The 22594-nt window shown below is 46.3% G+C and overlaps 1 protein-coding gene across 1 annotated transcript in view; it reads right to left on the bottom strand.

The window, feature by feature from the left end:
- LOC146652890 (creatine kinase B-type-like) overlaps positions 1 to 16504 on the bottom strand; it is a 28716-nt gene extending 12212 nt beyond the window's left edge. The window contains exons 1-5 of the mRNA XM_085381411.1: positions 16365 to 16504; positions 14717 to 14930; positions 13625 to 13779; positions 12604 to 12736; positions 8687 to 8858 (exon numbers count right to left, since the gene is read on the bottom strand). Coding sequence (XP_085237537.1) covers positions 8687 to 8858; positions 12604 to 12736; positions 13625 to 13779; positions 14717 to 14909 — 653 coding nt within the window. The 5' untranslated portion in view covers positions 14910 to 14930; positions 16365 to 16504. The remainder of the gene's footprint in view (positions 1 to 8686; positions 8859 to 12603; positions 12737 to 13624; positions 13780 to 14716; positions 14931 to 16364) is intronic.
- Positions 16505 to 22594: the final 6090 nt, after the last annotated feature.

Consider the following 22594-nt stretch of genomic DNA (forward strand, 5'->3'; position numbering starts at 1 on the left):
ATAGGAAATGTCAAAATTAAATCGGGCAAAGAAAAGGGACAACCGAGCCTGGCGGGAGTTCAGTCTTTTAGCCGATCTGAGATAAGTCAGATTCTTGTGATCTGTCCAGATGATAAACGGATGTTCCGTCCCCTCCAGCCAGTGGCGCCACTCCTCCAAAGCCAAATTAATGGCCAGGAGCTCCCTATCCCCAACGTCATAATTCCGTTCGGCAGGAGAAAGGCGCCGAGAAAAGTAGGCGCAGGGTTGGAGCTTGCCACGAGGACCAGAACGCTGAGACAGCACAGCCCCCACCCCCACGCTCGAAGCATCAACCTCCACCACGAACTGCTTACTTGTGTCAGGATGGACCAAAACAGGAGCCGAAGAAAAAAGCCGTTTGAGCGTGGCGAAGGCCGAGTGAGCCTCGGGAGACCAAACGAAGGGGACCCGGGAGAAAGTAAGGCGGGTGAGAGACGCAGCCACCCGTCTGTAGTCCCTGACAAAGCGCCTGTAGAAATTCGCAAAGCCAAGGAACTGCTGCAGCTGTCTGCGTGAATCAGGAACGAGCCACTCCACCACTGCCTTAACCTTTACAGGGTCCGTCTTCACCTGCCCTTCCGCCAGTAGGTAGCCCAGAAATGAGATAGACGAGACGTGAAAGTCACACTTCTCGGCCTTCACATAAAGGAGTCTGCGCTGCGGGACTGTTTTGATCACGCGGACTGAGAAATGTTTCACGTGGCCGCCAGAGACATTGATGAATACACAGACTCAGTCTGTGGATTTATCAGGAAATGCGTGGAAGATGTCGTCCCATCCAGAACAGTCAAATCCTTCCCAAATCAAAAACCCTGGATTAACGGAGATGTTCGCGCGGCACGGAACACCGCCTTTGCCTCCGCGAACACATCGGACTACAAACACGCACATTACCAACTCCGGAAGACGATCAAAGCAGCCAAACGTGAGTACAGGGACAGGGTGGAGCAACAGTTTGACAACCCTCGGAGTATGTGGCAGGGACTAAACACGATCACAGACTTTAGAGGGAAAACCAGCACACCGCAGACCACGGCCTCTCTGTGTGAGGATCTAAACGTATTCTACGCTAGATTCGACACAGCGAACACCATGAGACCGGACAGTGTGCGCACCGCGGATGACGTCAGTGCGCACACTGTGTCTGAGGAGGATGTGCGGAAGTGCTTCAGTCAAGTCAAGTCAAGTCAAGTCAACTTTATTTGTCAATTCTGCCACATGTACAGGACATACACAGAATAGAAATTGCATTACTCTCAAACCCTAGTGATTAGAAAAATGCAAATAAAATAATTAAAAAGTAAAAATTTAAATAAATACAATACAATTTTACATATAACAAAAAAAAAAAAAAAAAAAGCTATGCAATATACAATATACAATATTCAAGTAAGAAGGCATAGTGGTGCAAAATAGGCAAATAGTGCAAATGGAGATTTAGTAGTGTACGGTAAGAGATAGTGTAACAGCAAAGTCTTATGAGGTAATGGCAGTCCAATGCTCCACAAAGTGACTGGAGCAGGCCAGTGAGTGCGTCAGAGAGTGAGTGTGTGTGTGTGTGTGTGTGTGTGTGTGTGTGTGTGTGTGTGTGTGTGTGTGTGTGTGTGTGTGTGTGTGTGTGTGTGTGTGTGTGTGAGACAGAGTTCAGTGAGACCGTGGTGGAGAAGAGGGGAGAGGGGGGCAGAATCGGGAGGGAGTTTAGCTTCCTGACAGCCTGATGGATGAAGCTGTCCTTCAGTCTGCTGGTCCTGGCCTGGAGACTCCGCAGTCTCCTCCCTGACGGCAGCAGCTTGAAGAAGCTTTGCATTGGGTGCGTGGGATCAGCCGCTATGCAAAGGGCTTTTTTAGTGAGACGGGTGCTGTAAATGTCCTGGAGGGAGGGGAGAGAGACACCAATGATCCTCTCTGCAGCTCTCACTATGCGTTGGAGGGTTCTATGGCAGGACGCATTGCAGGCTCCAAACCACACAGTGATGCAGCTCGACAGGATGCTCTCGATGGTGCCTCTGTAGAAAGTGTACATGATGGGGGCTGGTGCTCCTGCTCTTCTTAGTTTGCAGAGAAAGAAGAGACGCTGCTGTGATTTCTTGGCCAGTGCTGTGGTGTTGTACGTCCAGGAGAGATCCTCTGTGATGTGCACACCCAAGAACTTGGTGCTGCTCACTCTCTCCACAGACGCTCCGTCAATGGTCAGAGGAGCATGTTGGGTGTGCATTCTCCTGAAGTCCACAACAATCTCCTTCGTCTTCTCCACATTCAGAGAGAGATTGTTGTCAGCACACCACGTGGCCAGGCGTCTCACCTCACTTCTGTAGTCGGTCTCATCCCTGTTGCTAATGAGACCCACCACCGTTGTGTCGTCCGCAAACTTGATGAAGAGGTTGGAGCTGTGTGATGGAGTGCAGTCATGGGTCAGCAGAGTGAAGAGGAGGGGGCTCAGCACACATCCCTGCGGGGCCCCCGTGTTTAAAATGATGGTGCTGGATGTATTACTGCCGACCCGTACTGCTTGAGGTCTTCCGGTGAGGAAATCCAACAGCCAGTTGCACAGTGAGGTGTTGAGCCCCAGCTGGACCAGTTTTTGAGTGAGCTGTTGGGGGATTATAGTGTTGAATGCTGAACTGAAGTCTATGAACAGCATTCGAACATATGAATCTTTTTTGTCCAGGTGTGTGAGTCCTGAGTGGAGTGCAGTGGAGATGGCATCATCGGTTGAGCGATTGGGCCGATACGCAAACTGGAAGGGGTCCAGGGAGGGGGGCAGGACAGTCTTGATGTGCTGCATGACTAGTCGTTCGAAGCACTTCATCAGGATGGGAGTAAGTGCAACAGGACGGTAGTCATTAAAGCAGGAGGGAGATGACTTTTTTGGGACCGGAATGATTGTGGTGGCTTTAAAACATGTGGGGACGACAGCCTGGATGAGTGATATGTTGAAGATGTCTGTGAAGACATCAGTGAGTTCCACTGCACAGTCTCTCAGTGCACGACCAGGAATGTTGTCAGGACCCGGAGCTTTACGTGCATTGATCCTGCTGAGGGATCTCCTCACGCTGTCCGGGGATCAGGAAGGTGAACGCACGCAAAGCTACTGGTCCGGACGGGATTCCCGGCCGCGTCCTCAGGTCATGCGCGGCTCAGCTGGCTGGAGTGTTCACGCACATCTTCAACCTTTCCCTCTCTCTGTCTGTAGTCCCAGCCTGCTTCAAAATGGCCACCATCGTCCCTGTACCCAAATCCTCCACCATCTCCTCATTGAACGACTGGCGACCTGTAGCCCTGACCCCCATCGTAAGCAAATGCTTCGAGAAGCTGGTCAGGGACTTCATCTGCTCTGCACTACCCGACTCACTGGACCCTCTACAGTTTGCATACCGCCACAACAGGTCCACTGATGATGCCATAGTCCTGACACTACACACTGCCCTGTCACACCTGGAGAAGAGAGACACGTATGTGAGGATGCTGTTTGTAGATTACAGTTCAGCATTCAATACCATCGTTCCCTCGAAGCTGGACAGGAAACTGCAGGATCTAGGACTGAGCAGCTCCCTCTGCAGCTGGATCCTTAACTTCCTGTCTGACAGACGCCAGGTGGTCAGACTGGGCAGCATCACCTCATCCCCCATCACACTGAACACTGGTGCTCCACAGGGGTGTGTACTGAGCCCTCTCCTGTACTCACTCTACACCTACGACTGCACAGCCACTAACAGCTCCAACATCATTGTGAAGTTTGCGGACGACACTACAGTGGTGGGTCTTATCACCAACGGTGATGAGACGGCTTACAGGGAGGAGGTCAGCGCCCTGACCCACTGGTGTCAAGACAACCATCTCACCCTCAACGTCGCAAAGACAAAGGAGTTGATAGTGGACTTCCGGAGGTGCAGAGAAGTACACACCCCCATCACCATCAACGGCGCTGCTGTGGAGAGAGTGAGCAGCTTCCGGTTCCTTGGAGTACGTCTGGCTGAGGATCTTACGTGGTCAGTACACACAAACAAAACAGTGAAGAAGGCGCAGCAGCGCCTCTTCTTTCTCAGGAGACTGAAAAGATTCGGCATGAGCCCCCGCATCCTCAGGACCTTCTATCACTGTGCCATTGAGAGCATCCTCACTGGATGCATCACCACCTGGTATGGCAACAGCACCGCCTACAACTGCAAAGCTCTCCAGCGAGTAGTGCGGTGCTCTGAACGGATAATTGGAGGTGAACTTCCCTCCCTCCAAGACATCTACAGGAAGCGCTGCCTGAGGAAAGCGGGGAGGATCATCAAGGACTCCAGTCACCCCAGCCATAAACTGTTCAGACTGCTTCCATCAGGAAGGAGGTTCTGCAGCATCCGGTCCCGTACCAGCAGACTGAGAGACAGCTTTTTCCATCAGGCCATCAGACTGCTGAACACGTCATAGACACCTCAGCTTCACTACTGGAACTTCAACATTATGCACTCCACACTGTATATAAATGCCACTTGTTTTGCACATATTCAACTCTGTATATTTTATATATTTTATTATTATTTTTTTTTTTTTACTATTTAATTTGTAAAAATGTGTGTACACACACACACACACACACACACACACACACACACACACACACACACACACACACACACACACACAGGAAAATATTTAGTATACACATCCAGAAATGCATACACTATTATATATTGTACATATATTTATTAGTTTCAGATTGGCCATTCTTGTATTTTGCTCGTTTGTGTTGTTGTGTTTGCACATCTCTGTTGCTTGTGGGGCTCGCACACAAGAATTTCACTCGCATGTGCTGTGCCAGTGTGCCTGCACATGTGATGTGACAATAAAAGTGATTTGATTTGATTTGATTGATTTGATTAAAGGCGGTTCTCCAACAGTCGCTGCAGCACACTCCGGACATGCACCTGATGCTCCTCGAGGGATCGAGAAAAGATCAAAATATCATCCAGGTAAACAAACACGAAAACATTCAGGAAATCCCGGAGCACGTCATTCACTAGTGCCTGGAAGACTGCAGGGGCATTGGTGAGGCCAAACGGCATTACCAGGTATTCAAAATGCCCCAGAGGAGTGTTAAAAGCAGTCTTCCACTCGTCACCCTCCCTTATGCGGACAAGGTGGTATGCGTTCCTCAAGTCCAGCTTGGAGAAGACAGTGGCACCGCGGAGGGGTTCGAAAGCAGAGTTGATCAAAGGTAGGGGATACTTGTTCTTAATTGTGATCGCATTAAGTCCCCTGTAATCGATGCACGGCCGGAGCGATGAATCCTTCTTAGACACAAAAAAGAAACCGGCGGCCACCGGTGAGGAAGAAGGACGAATGAGACCGGCTGCTAGCGAGTCCTGGATGTACTTCTCCATAGCCCCCCTCTCCGGACGGGACAGGTTATAAAGACGGCTGGAGGGCAAAAGAGCACCAGGGAGAAGATCAATGGCACAATCATAAGGTCGATGAGGAGGCAGCGACTGAGCCCTGTCCTTACTGAACACCTCTCGTAGATCATGATATTCAGGAGGGACAGAGGTAAGGTCAGGGGGGGAGACAACCAATGGAGGAGAAACAGAAGCCCCCGAGGGCAAGGCTGACTTTAAACAGTTGGCGAGACAAAACAGACTCCAACTCGCCACTCTCTTCCCTGTCCAGTCAATGTGTGGATTGTGCTTCTGCAACCACGGAAAACCAAGGATCACTGGCACGTCAAGGGAAGAGGTGGTAAAAAAGAGTTATGTCCTCCTGATGGTTACCTGACGTGACTAACTTGACAGGTGATCATCGCGAATACCTCATTATTCAAAGCGGCGGCCGGGATCGGAGGCTCGAGCTGAATGAGGGGCAAATTCAATGATTTAGCAACCGCAGCGTCTATCAAATTTTGCTCTGACCCGGAGTCAACGAGAGCACGAAAAGAATGAGCCTTAGTACCGGACATCAACGAAACCGAAAGCAAAAAACGGGGTTTATCACTCTTAAAAACATTGCCCACCCGTAACCCCGGACTTACCGGCGGGCCACGCCTTTTGGCCGGACCGGGCAAACAGTGAGGCGATGGCCGCTTCCTCCGCAGTAGAAGCACTCTCCGGCTCGGAAACGCCGCTCCCGCTCCTCAGGAGTGAGCCGAGCGCGGCCGATCTGCATAGGCTCAGGGGAAGGAGAGCGAGGACGGACGGATGATGTCACCGGAAGCGACGGGGGTAACGCCGAAACGGCCACGGGTCGAAACAGAGACGGAGAGGGCTTGGACCGCCTCTCAGCGTCTCTTTCCCTCAGTCGACTATCGATCCTGAGAGCGAGAGAGGCGAGCGCTTCGAACGTGGCCAGCTCGTCGTGCACAGCCAGCTGATCCTTCATCTGTTCGGAAAGGGACGCTAGGAAAATACCCCGCAGCGTGGCGTCTGGCCAACCCGCTTCCACAGCAGCAGTGCGGAACTCAATCGCGTATTCTGCAACGCTGCGTTTTCCCTGACGGAGTCCCAACAGCCTCTTAGCCGCAGTACCCTCAGAGATCGGGTGAGCGAACGTAGCCTTGAATTCCTTGAGGAAGTCCTCATAGGAACACGAGGCAATCGGAGGGGAGGGGAAGAGATGCCCCGATAAGCCGATTCTATCGCAGGATGCGCAACGGCGGGCGCAGGCAACGGTCCCGGCTGGCTGGGGAGAACGGGTGGATTAGACTCCCTGAGTTCCGAAAACCGGGTAAGTAACTCTTCCTGTTTTTCACTGATAGCATTACATTGGTCCATTAAGGACGTCAAGGTCTGTTCATGCCGTCCTAACATGTTTATTTATGGCGGCGCGAATTGGGTCCGCTGAGTCCATTAGTGGCCAGTTCGTTCTGTCACAAACAAGGATGCGGTGGACTCAAAAGCAGACTCAATTACTCGAACTATGTATAATTTATTAGAAGGAACAAAAACGTGAACAGAACTGGGTTTAACAGAAACCATTCGCAGAAACTAAGGGAAATCCGTGGGCGGGGAAACAGGCGTAGAGCACAGGGAGAACTCGAACGGGAACTTTCTGTAAACACAGGAGAAGGGTGTTACTGAGTGACAAACGAGTAAGGGACAGAGGTATGGAGTGCCAGTGGATAGTCTTGGGCTTACTTGGAGACCCTGGTTATTAAGCGGGGGAAAAGGCTGCCATGGGAGCATTCCAGAGAGGATCGAGAGTGTGGAGAGTCCGGTCCAGATTCCAAGGAGGTGGAGAGTATGGACTGAAGGGCAGGCTGAGGAGAAGTTGTGTATGTGGTCCTTGGGTTCCGAGGAGACGGAAAAACAGGATGGAGACGGAACCAGCACTACTGGTGAGTGCGACGGGTGATGAATCACAGATGGTAGCAGGACGAACTGGCGAGGAGTGGCAGGCAGTGCTGGCTTAAAAACCCTCTAGGTGGAGCCCCGGAGATTGAAAACAGGTGATGAGCTGGCCAACTCCACCCCAAAGGACGGATGACAGGAACCTGGACCATGCCCGACCAGACACTCCCACAGCATATGACAATGGTTGGCTTAACAGTGCTCTGACTTTTTTTCAGCCTGGCTACAGTGCTGAAGAGAAACCTAAGGTTGTTCTTATTTTCTTCAATCAGTGATGACCAGATGTTCTAGCTTTACGGAGGGCTTTCTTATAAAGCAATAAACTATTTCTCCAGGCTAAATGATGATCTTGTAAATTTGTGACATGCCATTTCCTCTCCATCTTACAAGTTATCTGCTTTAGGCTATGTGTTTGAGAATTACACCAGGGAGTCAAGTATTTCTAATTTGAGACCATATTTTTCACAGGAGCAACAGTATCTATTGTCATACGTTGTGAGAAGGTAAAATTATTAACAAGATAATCAACCTCTATTTGAGCAGCGTTCAGGTAGCTGCTCTGCTCTGTGTTGGTACAGGTCATTGAAGATGATAACAGTGGGTGGATTATATTCTCAAACTTAGTTACAGCACTTTCAGAAAGACATCTACTGTGATGAAGTCTACTCTCCACTGCTGTGTAATCAATTATTGTAAATTTAAATGTTATCAGGAAATGATAAGAGGAGAGAGGATTTTCAGGAAACACTGCTCAATGTTCAGTTTATATGCCATATGTTAAAACAAGATCTAGGGTGTGACTAAAGTGGTGGTTGGATTCTTTGAAATGAAATGAAGCCGTCTACAGGGGTGGATGTGGTGGTTGGGTGGATGTTCAGTGAGCTTGACACTACGACCAAGGACTGCTGCGATTCTTTATTCCATGAGCAAACTGATGTTTATTCCTTATTTCTAGTCACTTTTTTTTTTTATTAATCTTTCCAACTTTTACCTCTATTCAATCAGACTCACCTTTTTTTATTACACCTACATCTGTTTTTATGAATGTATGAATCTTCCATTCTGAGTCAGTATTTTTTGTTCTGAACTTTGACCTCAACTCGGTTTTTTTTTTTTTATTCTGTCTCTCATTACAGTTATTTTTATACTGGTGTTTGTTCAGAAAAAGGACATATTTGAGACGCTCTAGCTCAAAGTTTATTCTCTCTCAGCATTTCTTCATTCTGTTAGAATCAGGTTAATTTAAATCAATTTCTGGCTTTGGAGTCATATTTTTCCAAACCAATACTTCATTATACCCCCCCACCCCTGCACCTCCACTTGTAGGGTTACATACTGACCAGATGCCACGGCCATCGGGCCAATCGCGGGCCATGCCGGACGCCAGCAGCAGCGGGGACACAGGCTTATCAAACAGGAAGTGGTCATCAATGAGTTGCTGCTGCTCCTCCTCGGTCATGTTCTTCAGAGCATAGTACTTCCCCTTCAGGTCTCCTTCCAAGGAGGCCAGAGCTGCAGCCACCACACAGTAGGTCAAAGGTCAGAGGTACACATAAACCCTACTTCAGGATGACAGGTGAGCAAACAGGAAGTGGTGTCAACTGAACTAGATGGAGCTGTTTCACAGAATCACTTTTAATGGGACAGGTATTGACTTTCAAAATAAAAGCAAATTAAAGGTTTAATTGTTTCACTAAAGGTGACCAGGAAGTTTCACCCCCCTTTAGATTTCACCCCCTTTTAGATATCAAATCATATGAAGTTTCCTGCCAGCATCTCTCATTAATTACATTTTATTTTTACCCATCATACCTGAACGTTACCTATAAAAAAGTCACCTTTACTCTGATGAGTGTCTTGACTTTCTACAGGAAAACAGAGTACCAGTTCCTCACACTTTGATGCAGAGATACCTGAGCAGCCTGAACTGTTTAGGTGGTCAGGAGTCGGCCTGACAGCTGAGGAAATCATACAGAGATCACATGATCATTCTGAGACCCGCATTTCTGTGGGTCTTAGAATGGCTCAGTTAAATGTCTCCTGGTTCCTGAGGTCTTTAAAAGCAGGTGTGGAACTGGCTCAGACAGCAGGGTGCAGCAGAATCTCAGGTCTGCCGGCTTTAACCGGTAGTCGCATTTGAATATGAAAGACAGGCTTTAAATGGCGAGCTGTCGGTCTCATTAGCAGTCTCAGCAGGACGGCTCTCAGCTCAGGGTTATGTAAGAGTTTGATCTGCTGCTGCGTTCACTGACACACTCGATGAGGCATCATGGGAAGTATCTAAATAAAGACTTATCCTCTTCAGCTGCAGACCCAGCTGAATGAAGCCCGACTGACGAGAGTTTGTACCTCACCTACCTCAGCAGGACCACAAGAAACTGCTGCATCAGACGGTCCCTAAATGCACCACCACAGTTTAAACTCAAAGTGAATTTAACAAACAATAAAAACCTGATTTAGAATCCGTTTGTTCTCATTTTACTCTAAAACTGACATCAGCATCAGTGTTCATAGCCTGTACATAGCTTGTACTCACTACAGCCTGTACATCTATAGTTATAGAATATTCACAACATACTTCATACCGTGTACATTATAACATACCATAATAGACCCATTTCTGTAATATACTTACATATCTATATTATTGTTAATATATATTGTAATATATCTATATCACTAAAGCACTTCTGGATGGATGCAAACTGCATTTCGTTGCCTTGTACTTGATTAAGCCATGCAGGTCTAAGTACACGCGGCCGGTACAGTGAAACTGCGAATGTGATGAATTCTTAAAGTTGAATAAAGTTGAATTCTTCATGTGATGAAGTATTCAACTTTATTGTCATTGCACATGACAATAAAGTTGAATTCTATTCTAGTGTGATGGACGCTGCTCTGAAATGCTCAGACAGACGCTCCCTCTCTGAGTCTGACCTTTTTTTTACGTCCTTCCCAAAGCTGAACAAACAAAACAGGAAGTGTTGAGTTTCAGTCAGATGCTCGAGTCTGTAAATGCTGCATTTTAAATGAGTTAAAGGTCTGTTTCCGTTCATTCTCCAGCTTTTTCCTCAGGTCAGTTACATAATGGCGCTAAACGCTGCAATATCTCCCGATGAATATGAAGCAGCATTTTTTTTTTTTTTTTTTTTTTAATATAAAAACCTCGATCCTGAGCTCAAGTTTGTTAAAACAAAAAAAAAAAAAAAAAAAATCTATGTGCATATATTTTGTTTGTTTTGTTAAGTTCAGGTTTACACATGTAGTTCCCAATTTTAGATTAGTGTTAATTAAAACTTTGTTATTTGGAGCAGATCAGATCTCTAAAAAACACACTACAGTATGCTTCAGCATTTTTCTTTACATGAAGGTTTTAGTGACATTTTGGTTTAAGAAGGAGGGACAAACCTGAATTTTCAGGTCAGAAGGTCAGGCTCTGCTAGGAACATAACTTTGACTGAAGGACATACTTTAGCTTCAATGAGCGAAGAATGACAGTGATCTACAGTAGAAGTGCTGACAGTGAGGTATAATACAGCAGTCTGCAGGCAGGGGGCAGAGTGATGATGCTACAGTGGGGCAAAAAAGTATTTAGTCAGCCACCGATTGTGCAAGTTCCCCCACTTAAAATGATGACAGAGGTCAGTAATTTGCACCAGAGGTACACTTCAACTGTGAGAGACAGAATGTGAAAAAGAAAAAAAAAAAAAAAAAGAAAAAAAAAAAAAAAAAAAAAAAAAAAATCCATGAATTCACATGGTAGGATTTGTAAAGAATTTATTCGTAAATCAGGGTGGAAAATAAGTATTTGGTCACCTCAAACAAGGAAAATCTCTGGCTCTCACAGACCTGTAACGTCTTCTGTAAGAAGCTTTTCTGTCCCCCACTCGTTACCTGTATGAATGGCACCTGTTTGAACTCATCATCTGTATAAAAGACACCTGTCCACAGCCTCAAACAGTCAGACTCCAAAATCCGCCATGGCCAAGACCAAAGAGCTTTCGAAGGACACCAGGAAAAGTATTGTAGACCTGCACCAGACTGGGAAGAGTGAATCTACAATAGGCAAGCAGCTTGGTGTGAAAAAATCAACTGTGGGAGCAATCATCAGAAAATGGAAGACATACAAGACCACTGATAATCTCCCACGATCTGGGGCTCCACGCAAGATCTCATCCCGTGAGGTCAAAATGATCATGAGAACGGTGAGCAAAGATCCCAGAACCACACGGGGGGACCTGGTGAATGACCTGCAGAGAGCTGGGACCAAAGTAACAAAGGTCACCATCAGTAACACACTACAACGGCAGGGAATCAAATCCCGCAGTGCCAGACGTGTTCCGCTGCTGAAGCCAGTGCATGTCCAGGCCCGTCTGAAGTTTGCCAGAGAGCACATGGATGATACAGCAGAGGATTGGGAGAATGTCATGTGGTCAGATGAAACCAAAGTAGAACTTTTTGGTATAAACTCAACTCGTCGTGTTTGGAGGAAGAAGAATACTGAGTTGCATCCCAAGAACACCATACCTACTGTGAAGCATGGGGGTGGAAACATCATGCTATGGGGCTGTTTTTCTGCCAAGGGGACAGGACGACTGATCCGTGTTAAGGACAGAGTGAATGGGGCCATGTATCGTGAGATTTTGAGCCAAAACCTCCTTCCATCAGTGAGAACTTTGAAGATGAAACGAGGCTGGGTCTTCCAACATGACAATGATCCAAAACACACCGCCCGGGCAACAAAGGAGTGGCTCCGTAAGAAGCATTTGAAAGTCCTGGAGTGGCCTAGCCAGTCTCCAGACCTCAACCCCATAGAAAATCTGTGGCGGGAGTTGAAAGTCCGTGTTGCTCGGCGACAGCCCCAAAACATCACTGCTCTCGAGAAGATCTGCATGGAGGAATGGGCCAAAATACCAGCTACTGTGTGTGCAAACCTGGTAAAGACCTATAGTAAACGTTTGACCTCTGTTATTGCCAACAAAGGTTATGTTACAAAGTATTGAGTTGTATTTTTGTTATTGACCAAATACTTATTTTCCACCCTGATTTACGAATAAATTCTTTACAAATCCTACCATGTGGATTCATGGATTTTTTTTTTTCACATTCTGTCTCTCACAGTTGAAGTGTACCTCTGGTGCAAATTACTGACCTCTGTCATCATTTTAAGTGGGGGAACTTGCACAGTCGGTGGCTGACTAAATACTTTTTTGCCCCACTGTACATGCGGCAGAAGATACAGGAAGTGACCTCGTACTTTCAATGGAGAGGTTCTCAATAGTGCGTCGCTCTCCACGGCTGCAGTGTGGCGGCAGACAGAAGCCACGAATGCTGCGTCCTGTGCGAACCCGAGAGCTGAGCACATAGTTTGGATCCAGATCATCTCCACCCTGAAACACAAAGGAGACACAAGAACAGGAGGGTCAGAGTCCATCACTGCCCACCCTTCAGAGGTCACCACCACCCTCAGCTGACACACCAAAACCAAATCATTGAGCCTTGCAGCCAATAAAGAGTTTAAGAGTCACTTGTTGTTGGGTAGGACTTCATGTCTGGGCTAAACACATCACATGCAAGAATTCAGTACCCTAGTGAATAATCAGTTCTGTGGAAAATAGCATCACCAATGCTCAAAGATCTCAGACTCCTGTGTGCTGATGGCCCAGGTTGGTAGTTTTACCTGTGATGAGCTCAGGGAGCAGCTGCCTCATCTGCATGCTGAAACAGACTGATTCCAGACCTGATGTTAAACCTTTCAGCAACTCACAGGTTTGAATTTAGGTTATTACTGCCTGACAGTTTAATGCCAATAAAGCTGCAGCTGAAAGAATAAAACTGTCTCCAGAGCTCTGTCCTGCTGATGGGCAGTGATGCTGAGGCTGTGATTTTCAGTCTGAATTGGATTTTAAATTCCTCAGAATTATGCAGCCCTACACCTGTCCATGTTAGTGATTATGAATCTGCTGCGAACTCCGACAATTTCATGTGGACACAAAGTTTTGACAATGCTGTGATTGGTTTTTGGCGTGAATCCTTTCGTGTTTGGTTTGTCTGTTTGAAATAGCTCCAGGACAGCTCTGAGATTAGAGCATTACATCTGAATGAGCATGTCTTCTGTAACAGGTGTGTTCACCTGTCCTTGACATTAAGTGTATGTACCGTAATGATTGTATTTAAATCGGTTTGTCCTGAATGTTTTTTCCGCTTGAGGCTCTGGTCATGAATTCCATAAATAATGAGATGTGTTTGAACTGGCTTCAGGTGAGTTGATCGTTTACCTGGAGGTTGTCAGGGTTCAGGTCCGTCTTGTGTTTGTCTGTTGGTTTGTATCCTCCATGGCGGTCTTCGATCACTGGATCCATCAGGTCTTTAAACACTTCATACGTCTCCTCGTCTCCAGCCACACAGCCCACAGTCATGATAAACGGATGACCTGTAAGGGGAAAGGATGGACAGTCACTTCCCCTTGTCACAGCCAACATCTATGGGCCTTAAAATGACTTTTTTTGACTTCAGAGAGAAAACCTAAACATGACGGAGTGTGCCAATGGGTTTGTTTGGTCTGTTTCACAATTTCCTTGTAGGATAGTGTGTTATGGTCTTTAACGCACTAAGAGGAGCTAAATGAACTAAGGAGGATTAGAAGAGGAGGATCAGGTGGTTGGACTGAAGGTCAATACTATGTCCTGCCCTTGGGTGGGAATTATAGACCAAAAATTACCTTGATCTAATGAGTCTATCCAATTAAAGAGTTTATTATTAACAGAATCTCTCAATGTGAAGGTGACAAACACGCAAAGTTACATGTCTGGTGAAGGCTTAACTGGCTTATGTAAGAGCCAGACCAGCATCGGATAGAGGCTTGGTTCCTATTCTGAAGGTTATTGGACTAGGCTGAAGTTGTCTTACTTTGAGGAAGAGTTACTTGGACAAGGAGGTGGATCAAGGGTCTTAAGGATGTTTTGGAGAAATGGAACATGGTACAAGTGTCCAAGGGTGGAGTTGTTTAGTTGTTTATTTGGTCAGGTTTTTAGGGAGGTGTTAACATATATGCCAAATCAGTCGCCTTGGCACAATTAGCTGGTCTGGAGGAGATTTGTCTTATTTTGAGAGGAATTACCAGCACCTTGGTAAGGGGCTGTTTAAGGAGGAGGATGGTGCTTTGGGAATGGGGTACCTGGTTATTCTGAAGGTTGAATTGTGTTGGAAGAGAGGTACACAGTTTTTAGGGAGCCATTTATGTGTGACCGTTTGATGAAGGAGTGTCTACCTGGCACTGATGATAAAGTTATCTGGTTTAGGACTTGTTACCTTTGTTTGAGTTCAAGAATAGAGTTTGAGCTCTTAATGCTGACTGTGGGAGGGGTTACCTGGGTTGTCAACGCCAGTCTGGATGACATCGTCCAGGGTGAATCCGCTGGGCGTCTCCTTGTCCCTCAGGTTGGCGTACATTTCGGACGTGAGCACCTTGGCCATGTGGTTGTTGTGCTGGCTGAGGTCGGGGTACTCCTGCTCCGCCGTGTACTTCAGCTTCAACTTGTTGTGGGTGTTTCCAAAAGGCATGATGACGTCCGGGCTGCTCGCCTGCCGCAAAGCCATCGGTTACAGTCAAAGTGTTCAATAACACAGCATTACAGCATCAAACAGTTTATGTATTTGCACGTTAATCTATCTCAGACACAGAAACCAATCGCTTACAGCACTTTCCTAAACAAGTTATTGCTAAATTTGTACTGACAATAAAACTTTTACACTAAAGTTCAGTCAGTAAAAGGAGGCTGGTCACAAAGATGAAGAAACTCAGGCATGCATTTGATAACTTCTGGAAGATTTCTGGATGTGATTTGAATTTTGAATATTCATGTACATGTTGCTGCTAGTAAAACATTGACTCAATGAAATACACTTGATTGTTTTTGATAGGAAAGGCCAATAAAGAGGCCCATTTTCTCCACAAACCTGGTCTGAGGGTGCTGGGTCAGACTCTTCCCACTGAGGCCACTTTTTGTGGGTTTTATGGTCATGTGATCACATTTATATTGATTCTTATGAAAACATCACAATTAAAATGGAAATGTGATGAACAAAAACATGCCTTTAATGCCTTTAAATGTGACACAGTTTACTGATCAATTAAAATGATTGCTCAAACTGCCTGAGCTCTGGTCAGTCGCTGATGAAGCAAAGTCAAATGGTGAAAAACTCAGATGCTGACTCTGCAAAAATCTTTGCGACATCAGATTTTTTTTCTGCAAACTTTTAGAAACGCCTCAAACCCTCCAATCAGGTTATAAATTATCAACAACCTGATTGGATTAAGGAGCTTCTGATCTTTACTGTAACTCTCACAATTGCAGTAAAAGTACTCTGTTACTTTCCATTGGCTGTATTTATGCAGAGTGCAGACAGGATCCTGGCTCGGTATGGTTCGCTCCGGTTCGCTCCAGATCATTAAGGCCGCGGTCACCTTCAGCTCCTCACTGCGCGCACAGAATCGACTAAATCGGACCGGTTCTGACTGGCTAGAACTCTGCAGGGCTGAGTGACGTCATCAGCTCCAAAAAGCCGTGAAAATGAGGCGGAGCATGCGCGCACTGTTTGAAGGTTAGACTGCTTAATGTGCACAGGCAGAGCTGCAGTCTCCGGCTGCACCGGTTCAGGAGGAATTGTATGATATTTGGAGGCTGTTGTTGAAGCTGCGCGCGCACAGTAGCAGTCCTGCAGATGAATCAGCTGACCGTAAATACCACCACGGTAAAGAAGCTTTGTGCGCGCGGGCGATGCTGACTGCGCAACACCTGCACGCAGGACGGAGCGCAAGGTCGTTAGCGCGCGCTCACACACACAAAGACACACACACACAGTCTGCAGCAGCCTCCCCGTGCGTGTGTTTGTTTCTTTGTTCTTTGACCCTCCATCTCCTTCTGACCGCGCGCCCCTTCCGACTCGTTCCTCCTGCCCTGATGCACGGCTGTATGAATGTGCTCTGCTGTAATTAGTCGGCTCGGATGCTCATACCTGTGGTTCGGTGTGCGGGATGCGGCTCTGGAGCGGGTCCGTGCTGCTGCTGCGGATTAAAGCGGCTCGCAGCCTTTTATACTCGCCCCCAGATCCTCATTGGCTCCTATTTACAGTCCATTCATTCCATTGGGCACAGACCCGCCGAGGGTCACGTGGTTGTCTCTCACCCCCCCCCCCCCCCCTCTCTCTCTCTCTCTTTCTCTTTGTCCCCATCCTGCTACAGTTCCTTTGAGCCAGGCCTGTCAGGACTCAGCAGGTGTGAGTTTAGCTCACCATCTTTCATGTGTATATGTGCGTCCCCCAAACGCACGTTCTCTTTTTGGTCTCCTTGTTTTTCACTCAGTGATCTGTCACTAGTTAGCTAACATAAACCAATGAAAGTCTCTTAGCAGAAAACGGCCAACAAACCCAGTGACGTCACGTTCTGTACTGTCACAAGATGGCGCTAAACCATTGTACATGTACAATGACAATAAAGAGCTATTCTATATTATTCTATTCTATCATCGTCATCATCATCACAACAGCATCATCATCTTCATCACATCATCATCACAATCATCACATTGACATCAACATCACCACCATAATCACATCATCATCATCACAATAATCACATCAACATCATCATCACCACCATCATCGCATCATCATCATCAAATCGACATCATCAACACAACCATCATCACATCATCATCATCAAATCGACATCATCAACACCACTATCATCACATTATCATCATCACCATCAATTTAGACAGTACGACTTTGTTGCTGTTTGGTCAGGCTAAGGAAACATCACTTAGTGTAATTGTGAGTGGTCTCTACAGGGTCAGAGGTGTTCTTCATCACAAAGATGATAGTTCTCTGTGTTCTGATTCTTTAGTTTAAGTTCTGGTTATTTGTTTAAAGTTCTGCTTGTGATTCTTTGTTTAAAGTTCTGCTTGTGATTCTTTGTTTGAAGTTCTGGTTCTTTGTGTTCTGGTTTTGGTTCTTTATTTAGGTTCTAGTTCTTTGTTTAAAGTTCTGGTTCTCTGTGTTCTGGTTCTTTGTTTAATGTTCTGGTTCTTTGTTTAAAGTTATGGTTCTCTGTGTTGTGCTTCTTTATTTAGGTTCTGGTTCTTTGTTTGAAATTATTGCTCTCTGTGTTCTGGTTCTGGTTCTTTATTTAAATTCAGGTTCTTTGTTTGAGGTTCTGGTTCTATATTTAGGTTATGTTTATGGTTCTTTGTTATGGTTCTTTGTTTAATGTTCTGGTTCTTTGCTTAAAGTTATGTCTCTCTGTGTTCTAGTTCTTTATTTAGGTTCTGGTTCTTTGTTTGAAGTTCTGGTTCTATGTCAAAGGTTCTTCCTGGGCAGTATGGGTTGAGGCTGAAGGCAGAGTCGGGTTCTCAGTGTTGTCCTGTATAAATAATGACTTGAACTTGCTGCAGGAGAGGAGGCACTGCACACCATGATGCCCGTCTCCATGGTAACAGGGATGGGGTGAAAGGGTTCACACCGGTTGGTAAACTCTGTGGGGGTGCTGAGGTCTGTCAGACTTAAATCATGTGATCTTACACAGGAAGTAGAGAGAAGGCATCGTAGAAGGCAGCATACCTGAGTCCAGGACCATGAACCTGCAGAACCACAACATTGTGTGTGTTTGTGAGTGTGTGTGGTGTTCCATGCTGACAGCATCAGCAGGATCAGGTGGTGAGAGCTGAATACAAACCAGATCTTCTGCTCCTCCCCCACCTGTCCTCATCCATTTTCAGAGCTTGATGCCCCTCCCCCATCCTCCATCAGCATGTCGAGAGGCTGCAGTATGCCCAACCACCATACACCACAAGACACACACACACACATAGACACACACAGACCATTGTCATTTATTCATGACCAAACAGAAAGAGACGACAAGGGCAAATGAAGGAGGAGGAGGAGTGTGTAAGTGAGTGTGTGTGTGGTGGTTATGGTGGTGGTGTTGGGGGGGGGGGGCTTCTTTGTGGTCAGGAAACCTCGTATCTCCCTGCTGTCTCTTTTTGCTTCGCCATCGTTCACTCGGAGGAAATCCTAGTATCTCCGTACTTACAGGGTTGTCAGCTGACAGTAGCCTTGACGCGAGCTCACCCTACTCCTCCTGGCAGCCAATCACAGCCCTCCACAGCCTCCACTTCCTGCCATTGGCTGAAGATGTTAAAAAAGAACAGGGTACTTCATGCGCATCAACGGGTCAGTGAACACCTCACAAAGAAAGGGAACATGGCTGACTGATTTACTGTGGTGAGCTTTAAAGGGCCGATCACCCCAGCAGCTGATCAACTATCAGCCTGATCGATAACACGTGAACATCCTCCCAGACAGAAAACTGTTTGATCCCCACTCCTTCTTTTGGTGGTGATGACATCACTGCCTCCATTCAGCTGCTGCACAGTGTGAGGAGTTGCATGTTAAATAAAGTTTTGTGTCTGAACAAAAGGCCGCTGGCAGCTTTTAAACAGCAGTGTTCATGGTCTCCTCGTTCCTCTGAGTAATGGCTCCACCAGGACCGTTACCCGGCAACCGCCATCCCACCACCATGTATGCTTTATTCAAGACAAAGAGGAAAGGAAGGAATTAAGTGCAGGATGGAAGGACAGAACACGTGTTGGGGGAACAATTTTTTGCAGCAATCGCATCCTAAGGACATCAGCTGACTGTGCCGCTCGCTCGGTGCACCGACCTGATAAGGAGTGTCAGACTGCATCGGTCACAGGACCGAAACAGCTCTCCTCCCCACAGCCCTCATTCAGAAAGCTTTATAAAACTGAACATAACAGCTATTAGCTGAAGCTAACCAGCAATGAAGAACCTGACTGACTGCTAATCATAGATAGAGAGAGTGAGGGTGGACCCTATATTGATGTTTTTAACATGAAGTTACTGCTGCAGCCAACAGCTGGGCAAAGGTGACCCCTAAAACACACACTCTCTTTTTGGACTCCTTGTTTTCCACTCAGTGATCTGTCACTAGTTAAACCAATGAAAGTCTCTTAGCAGAAAACAGCCAACAAACCCAGTGACATCACGATCTATACTGCCACAAGATGGCACTAAACATGCTCTAAAAAACATACTCGTTTGTTAGAGGAGGGCTCCAGGGTGGAAACAAGCTGAGTATACGTTTCGTGTCCTCTTTGGTGCTGTAGAGGTGCTGACGTGACCAAACAACATCCTGCTGGAAAAACCAATATGGCAGCTGCCAAATCGCTGAGGTAACGCTGATTCAGCTTCCAACCTCTGCCATTTAACGTTGAAGCCTCTCAGCTGTCAGGTTGGTAGTTTGAGTCCCGTCTGCCTGAACCACAGAACACACAACAATCTGCTGATGTGAACCAGATGACATGATGTCATGTGACATTAGGATGGGAAAATGTGACCAGTAAACACGACCAGTTTGTCGTCTCTCACAGTCACAGGTGCATTATGGGTGATTGCAAGGTGACTGCAATCACCACAGCAACCAGGCAGCTCACTCTCGCTCTCTCTCACACACATGGTTCATTAATTAAGGCCCTTCCTCGGAGCTGTGATGTCACTCAGAGTTGAGGAACTTGATTGGTTGTTCAGCAGGAGGTTGTGGAGGAGAAGAGGCGGTGTTACATAATTGGAGGTGTCTGAGGTGGGGGGAGGAGAGTGAGAAGGGAAGGAAGGTTGGTGGGGGCAGGAGAGCAGAACAATCCTGAGTATAAAGGACCACGTGGCCATCACTGTGACAACCGTCTCCTGCACAGATGACAGTGGAGGAGGGTTGTAACTGGCTGTCAGTGTGAAAAGAAACAGCACAGAGTAGTAGTTCTTTCTCCAGTAGTATGGATAATGTAGTACTTTAGCAGTTGTGTCACAGTAATAGGGGAAAGTGATCTCTGATCCTCATGAAGCCTCTCTCCTGGCCTCAGCTTCCATCTTGTGGATGATCCCCTCAGTCACTCCTTCTCGTCATGGCACCTCACGACATCTGCAAATTAGAAAAATGACACTCCTCTTGTGCCACACGCTCTTGCCATGTGTCAACTCCCCAATGAGACATACAAGAATGTTGCACATTCTCCCTAAAACAATCTCCAGGGTTTGTCCCTTGGAGCAGCATTACTCCAAACCTGTAACCCTGTTTAAAACATTAGTCAGTGGTTAAATGTTTAGTTTGTTTAACTCCCAGCTCCAGCCTGTGTCATAGAAGATAAGATAAGATAAGATAAAACTTTATTAATCCCTCGGGTGGGTTCCTCTGGGAAATTCGGTTTCCAAAAGCACAGCACCGACAGAAGTTACAGAGTTACAGAATATTATATACACACACACACACACACACACACACACACACACACACACACACACACACACACACACACACACACACACACACACACACACACATATAAATACAGAGACATATATAAATAAAATCTACGAAGGGGATAAATAGAATAAATAGGAATAAAAATAAAAATACAAGTGAATTGCACATTTCAAGTATTGAGGTCTATTGCACCATTGCCTATTAACAAAAGTATTGCACAAAAGGTATTGCACAGTGAAGTGAAGAGGCACTACAGCTTAGTTGTTCCCCCCTCCTTTGTCCTCCTGTTTCCCCTCCCTCTCCCCTCCAGAGAGGAGTTAAACAGTCTGATGGCGTGTGGGACAAAGGAGTTTTTAAGTCTGTTAGTTCTTGTCTTGGGGAGAAGCAACCTGTCACTGAACAGACTCTTCTGGTTGTTAATGGCCGTGTGCAGAGGATGCCCAGCATTGTTCATAATGTCCAGCAGTTTTTTTAGTGTCCTTTTCTCTGCCACTGTCACCAGAGTGTCCAGCTTCATGCCGACCACAGAGCTAGCATTCCTGATCAGTTTCTCCAGCCTGGATGAGTCCTTCTTTGCTGTGCTGCTCCCCCAGCACACCACAGCATAGAAAAGTACTCCAGCAACCACTGACTGGTAAAACATCCTCAGGAACTTCCTGCAGATGTTAAAAGACCTCAGCCTCCTGAGGAAGTACAGTCGGCTTTGGGCTTTTTTATACAGGTGCTCTGTGTTGCATGACCAGTCCAGTTTATTGTCCACCCACAGCCCGAGGTACTTGTACTTGTTGACCACCTCCACCTCCTTCCCCTCTATCTGAACCGGCAGTGGACCTTCTCTGGACCTCCCGAAGTCCACAACCAGTTCCTTAGTCTTTGAGGTGTTGAGTTGCAGGTGGTTTGTGTGACTCCATGCGACAAAGTTCCTCACCAGACTTCTGTACTCCTCTTCCTGATCATCCCAGATACACCCCATGATGGCTGTGTCATCTGCAAACTTCTGAATGTGGCATAATTCAGAGTTGTAGCAGAAGTCAGAGGTGTACAGGGTGAAGAGAAGAGGGGACAGCACAGTTCCCTGTGGTGCTCCTGTCTTTAAGTTAAAACAACTTCACATTTTCAACCAACTGCAACTCATAAGTGTAATAAAGTATTCAGCATCACAGAGACAAGTATCACGGCAGGTTTATTCTAAACTCATTAAACTCCTACTTTTTCCATAATTTGCTCCAAATCATTGAACCTCTCAATGTCCTTCCACATTGTAATCAGTGACTTTTCCTTAAGTTTGTCACTCACCATGAGCCCAATAATGGTCAGATAATGAGCCTCATTTAACTATTTTGTAACCACTGCACATCTGTTCAATTATCACTTGTCTGTCTGTGCTGAATCCTTTACAAACACTCTTAAAGAAAACAAACATTAGCCAAACACACGGATCATCCTGGTGGTCAGGCGTCGGCCATCCAGATTCCAGAGGAGCTGTAAAAGGTCATAAAGCTAACACTCTGCTGTAAAAAGAAGCAACACTGGTTTCAAACACAGTATCACACTGTATTCACTTTTTCCCCTATAATGTTCACATTTTCTCCAACATTTTCTCAACAAAACAGTGTAATTTCATCATCAACATATAGCCTGTAACCACAGTTTTCTTCACACAAAAACTCAATAATACTGTGGTAGAAAAACATCATTAAGTTGTGTCCTGCTGTAAATCACATGATCAAATCACATGATTAACCATCAACCACCACTCTTTCTCACAGTGATATCTGTGAGCAACACAAGGTAGTGAATAACACCCCCATGGTAAATTCACAGACACAGAAAAATTAAAACTAAAAAGGTTAAATTTGCAGAGTTCACATAGTCATGTGACCCAAGTTTCCTCCTGTGGTCATCC

This window comes from Rhamphochromis longiceps, linkage group LG15 (genome assembly GCF_057381845.1).
Source record: "Rhamphochromis longiceps isolate RC_006_pf linkage group LG15, R_longiceps_female_GT1.1, whole genome shotgun sequence".
NCBI classification, from domain to species: domain Eukaryota; kingdom Metazoa; phylum Chordata; class Actinopteri; order Cichliformes; family Cichlidae; genus Rhamphochromis; species Rhamphochromis longiceps.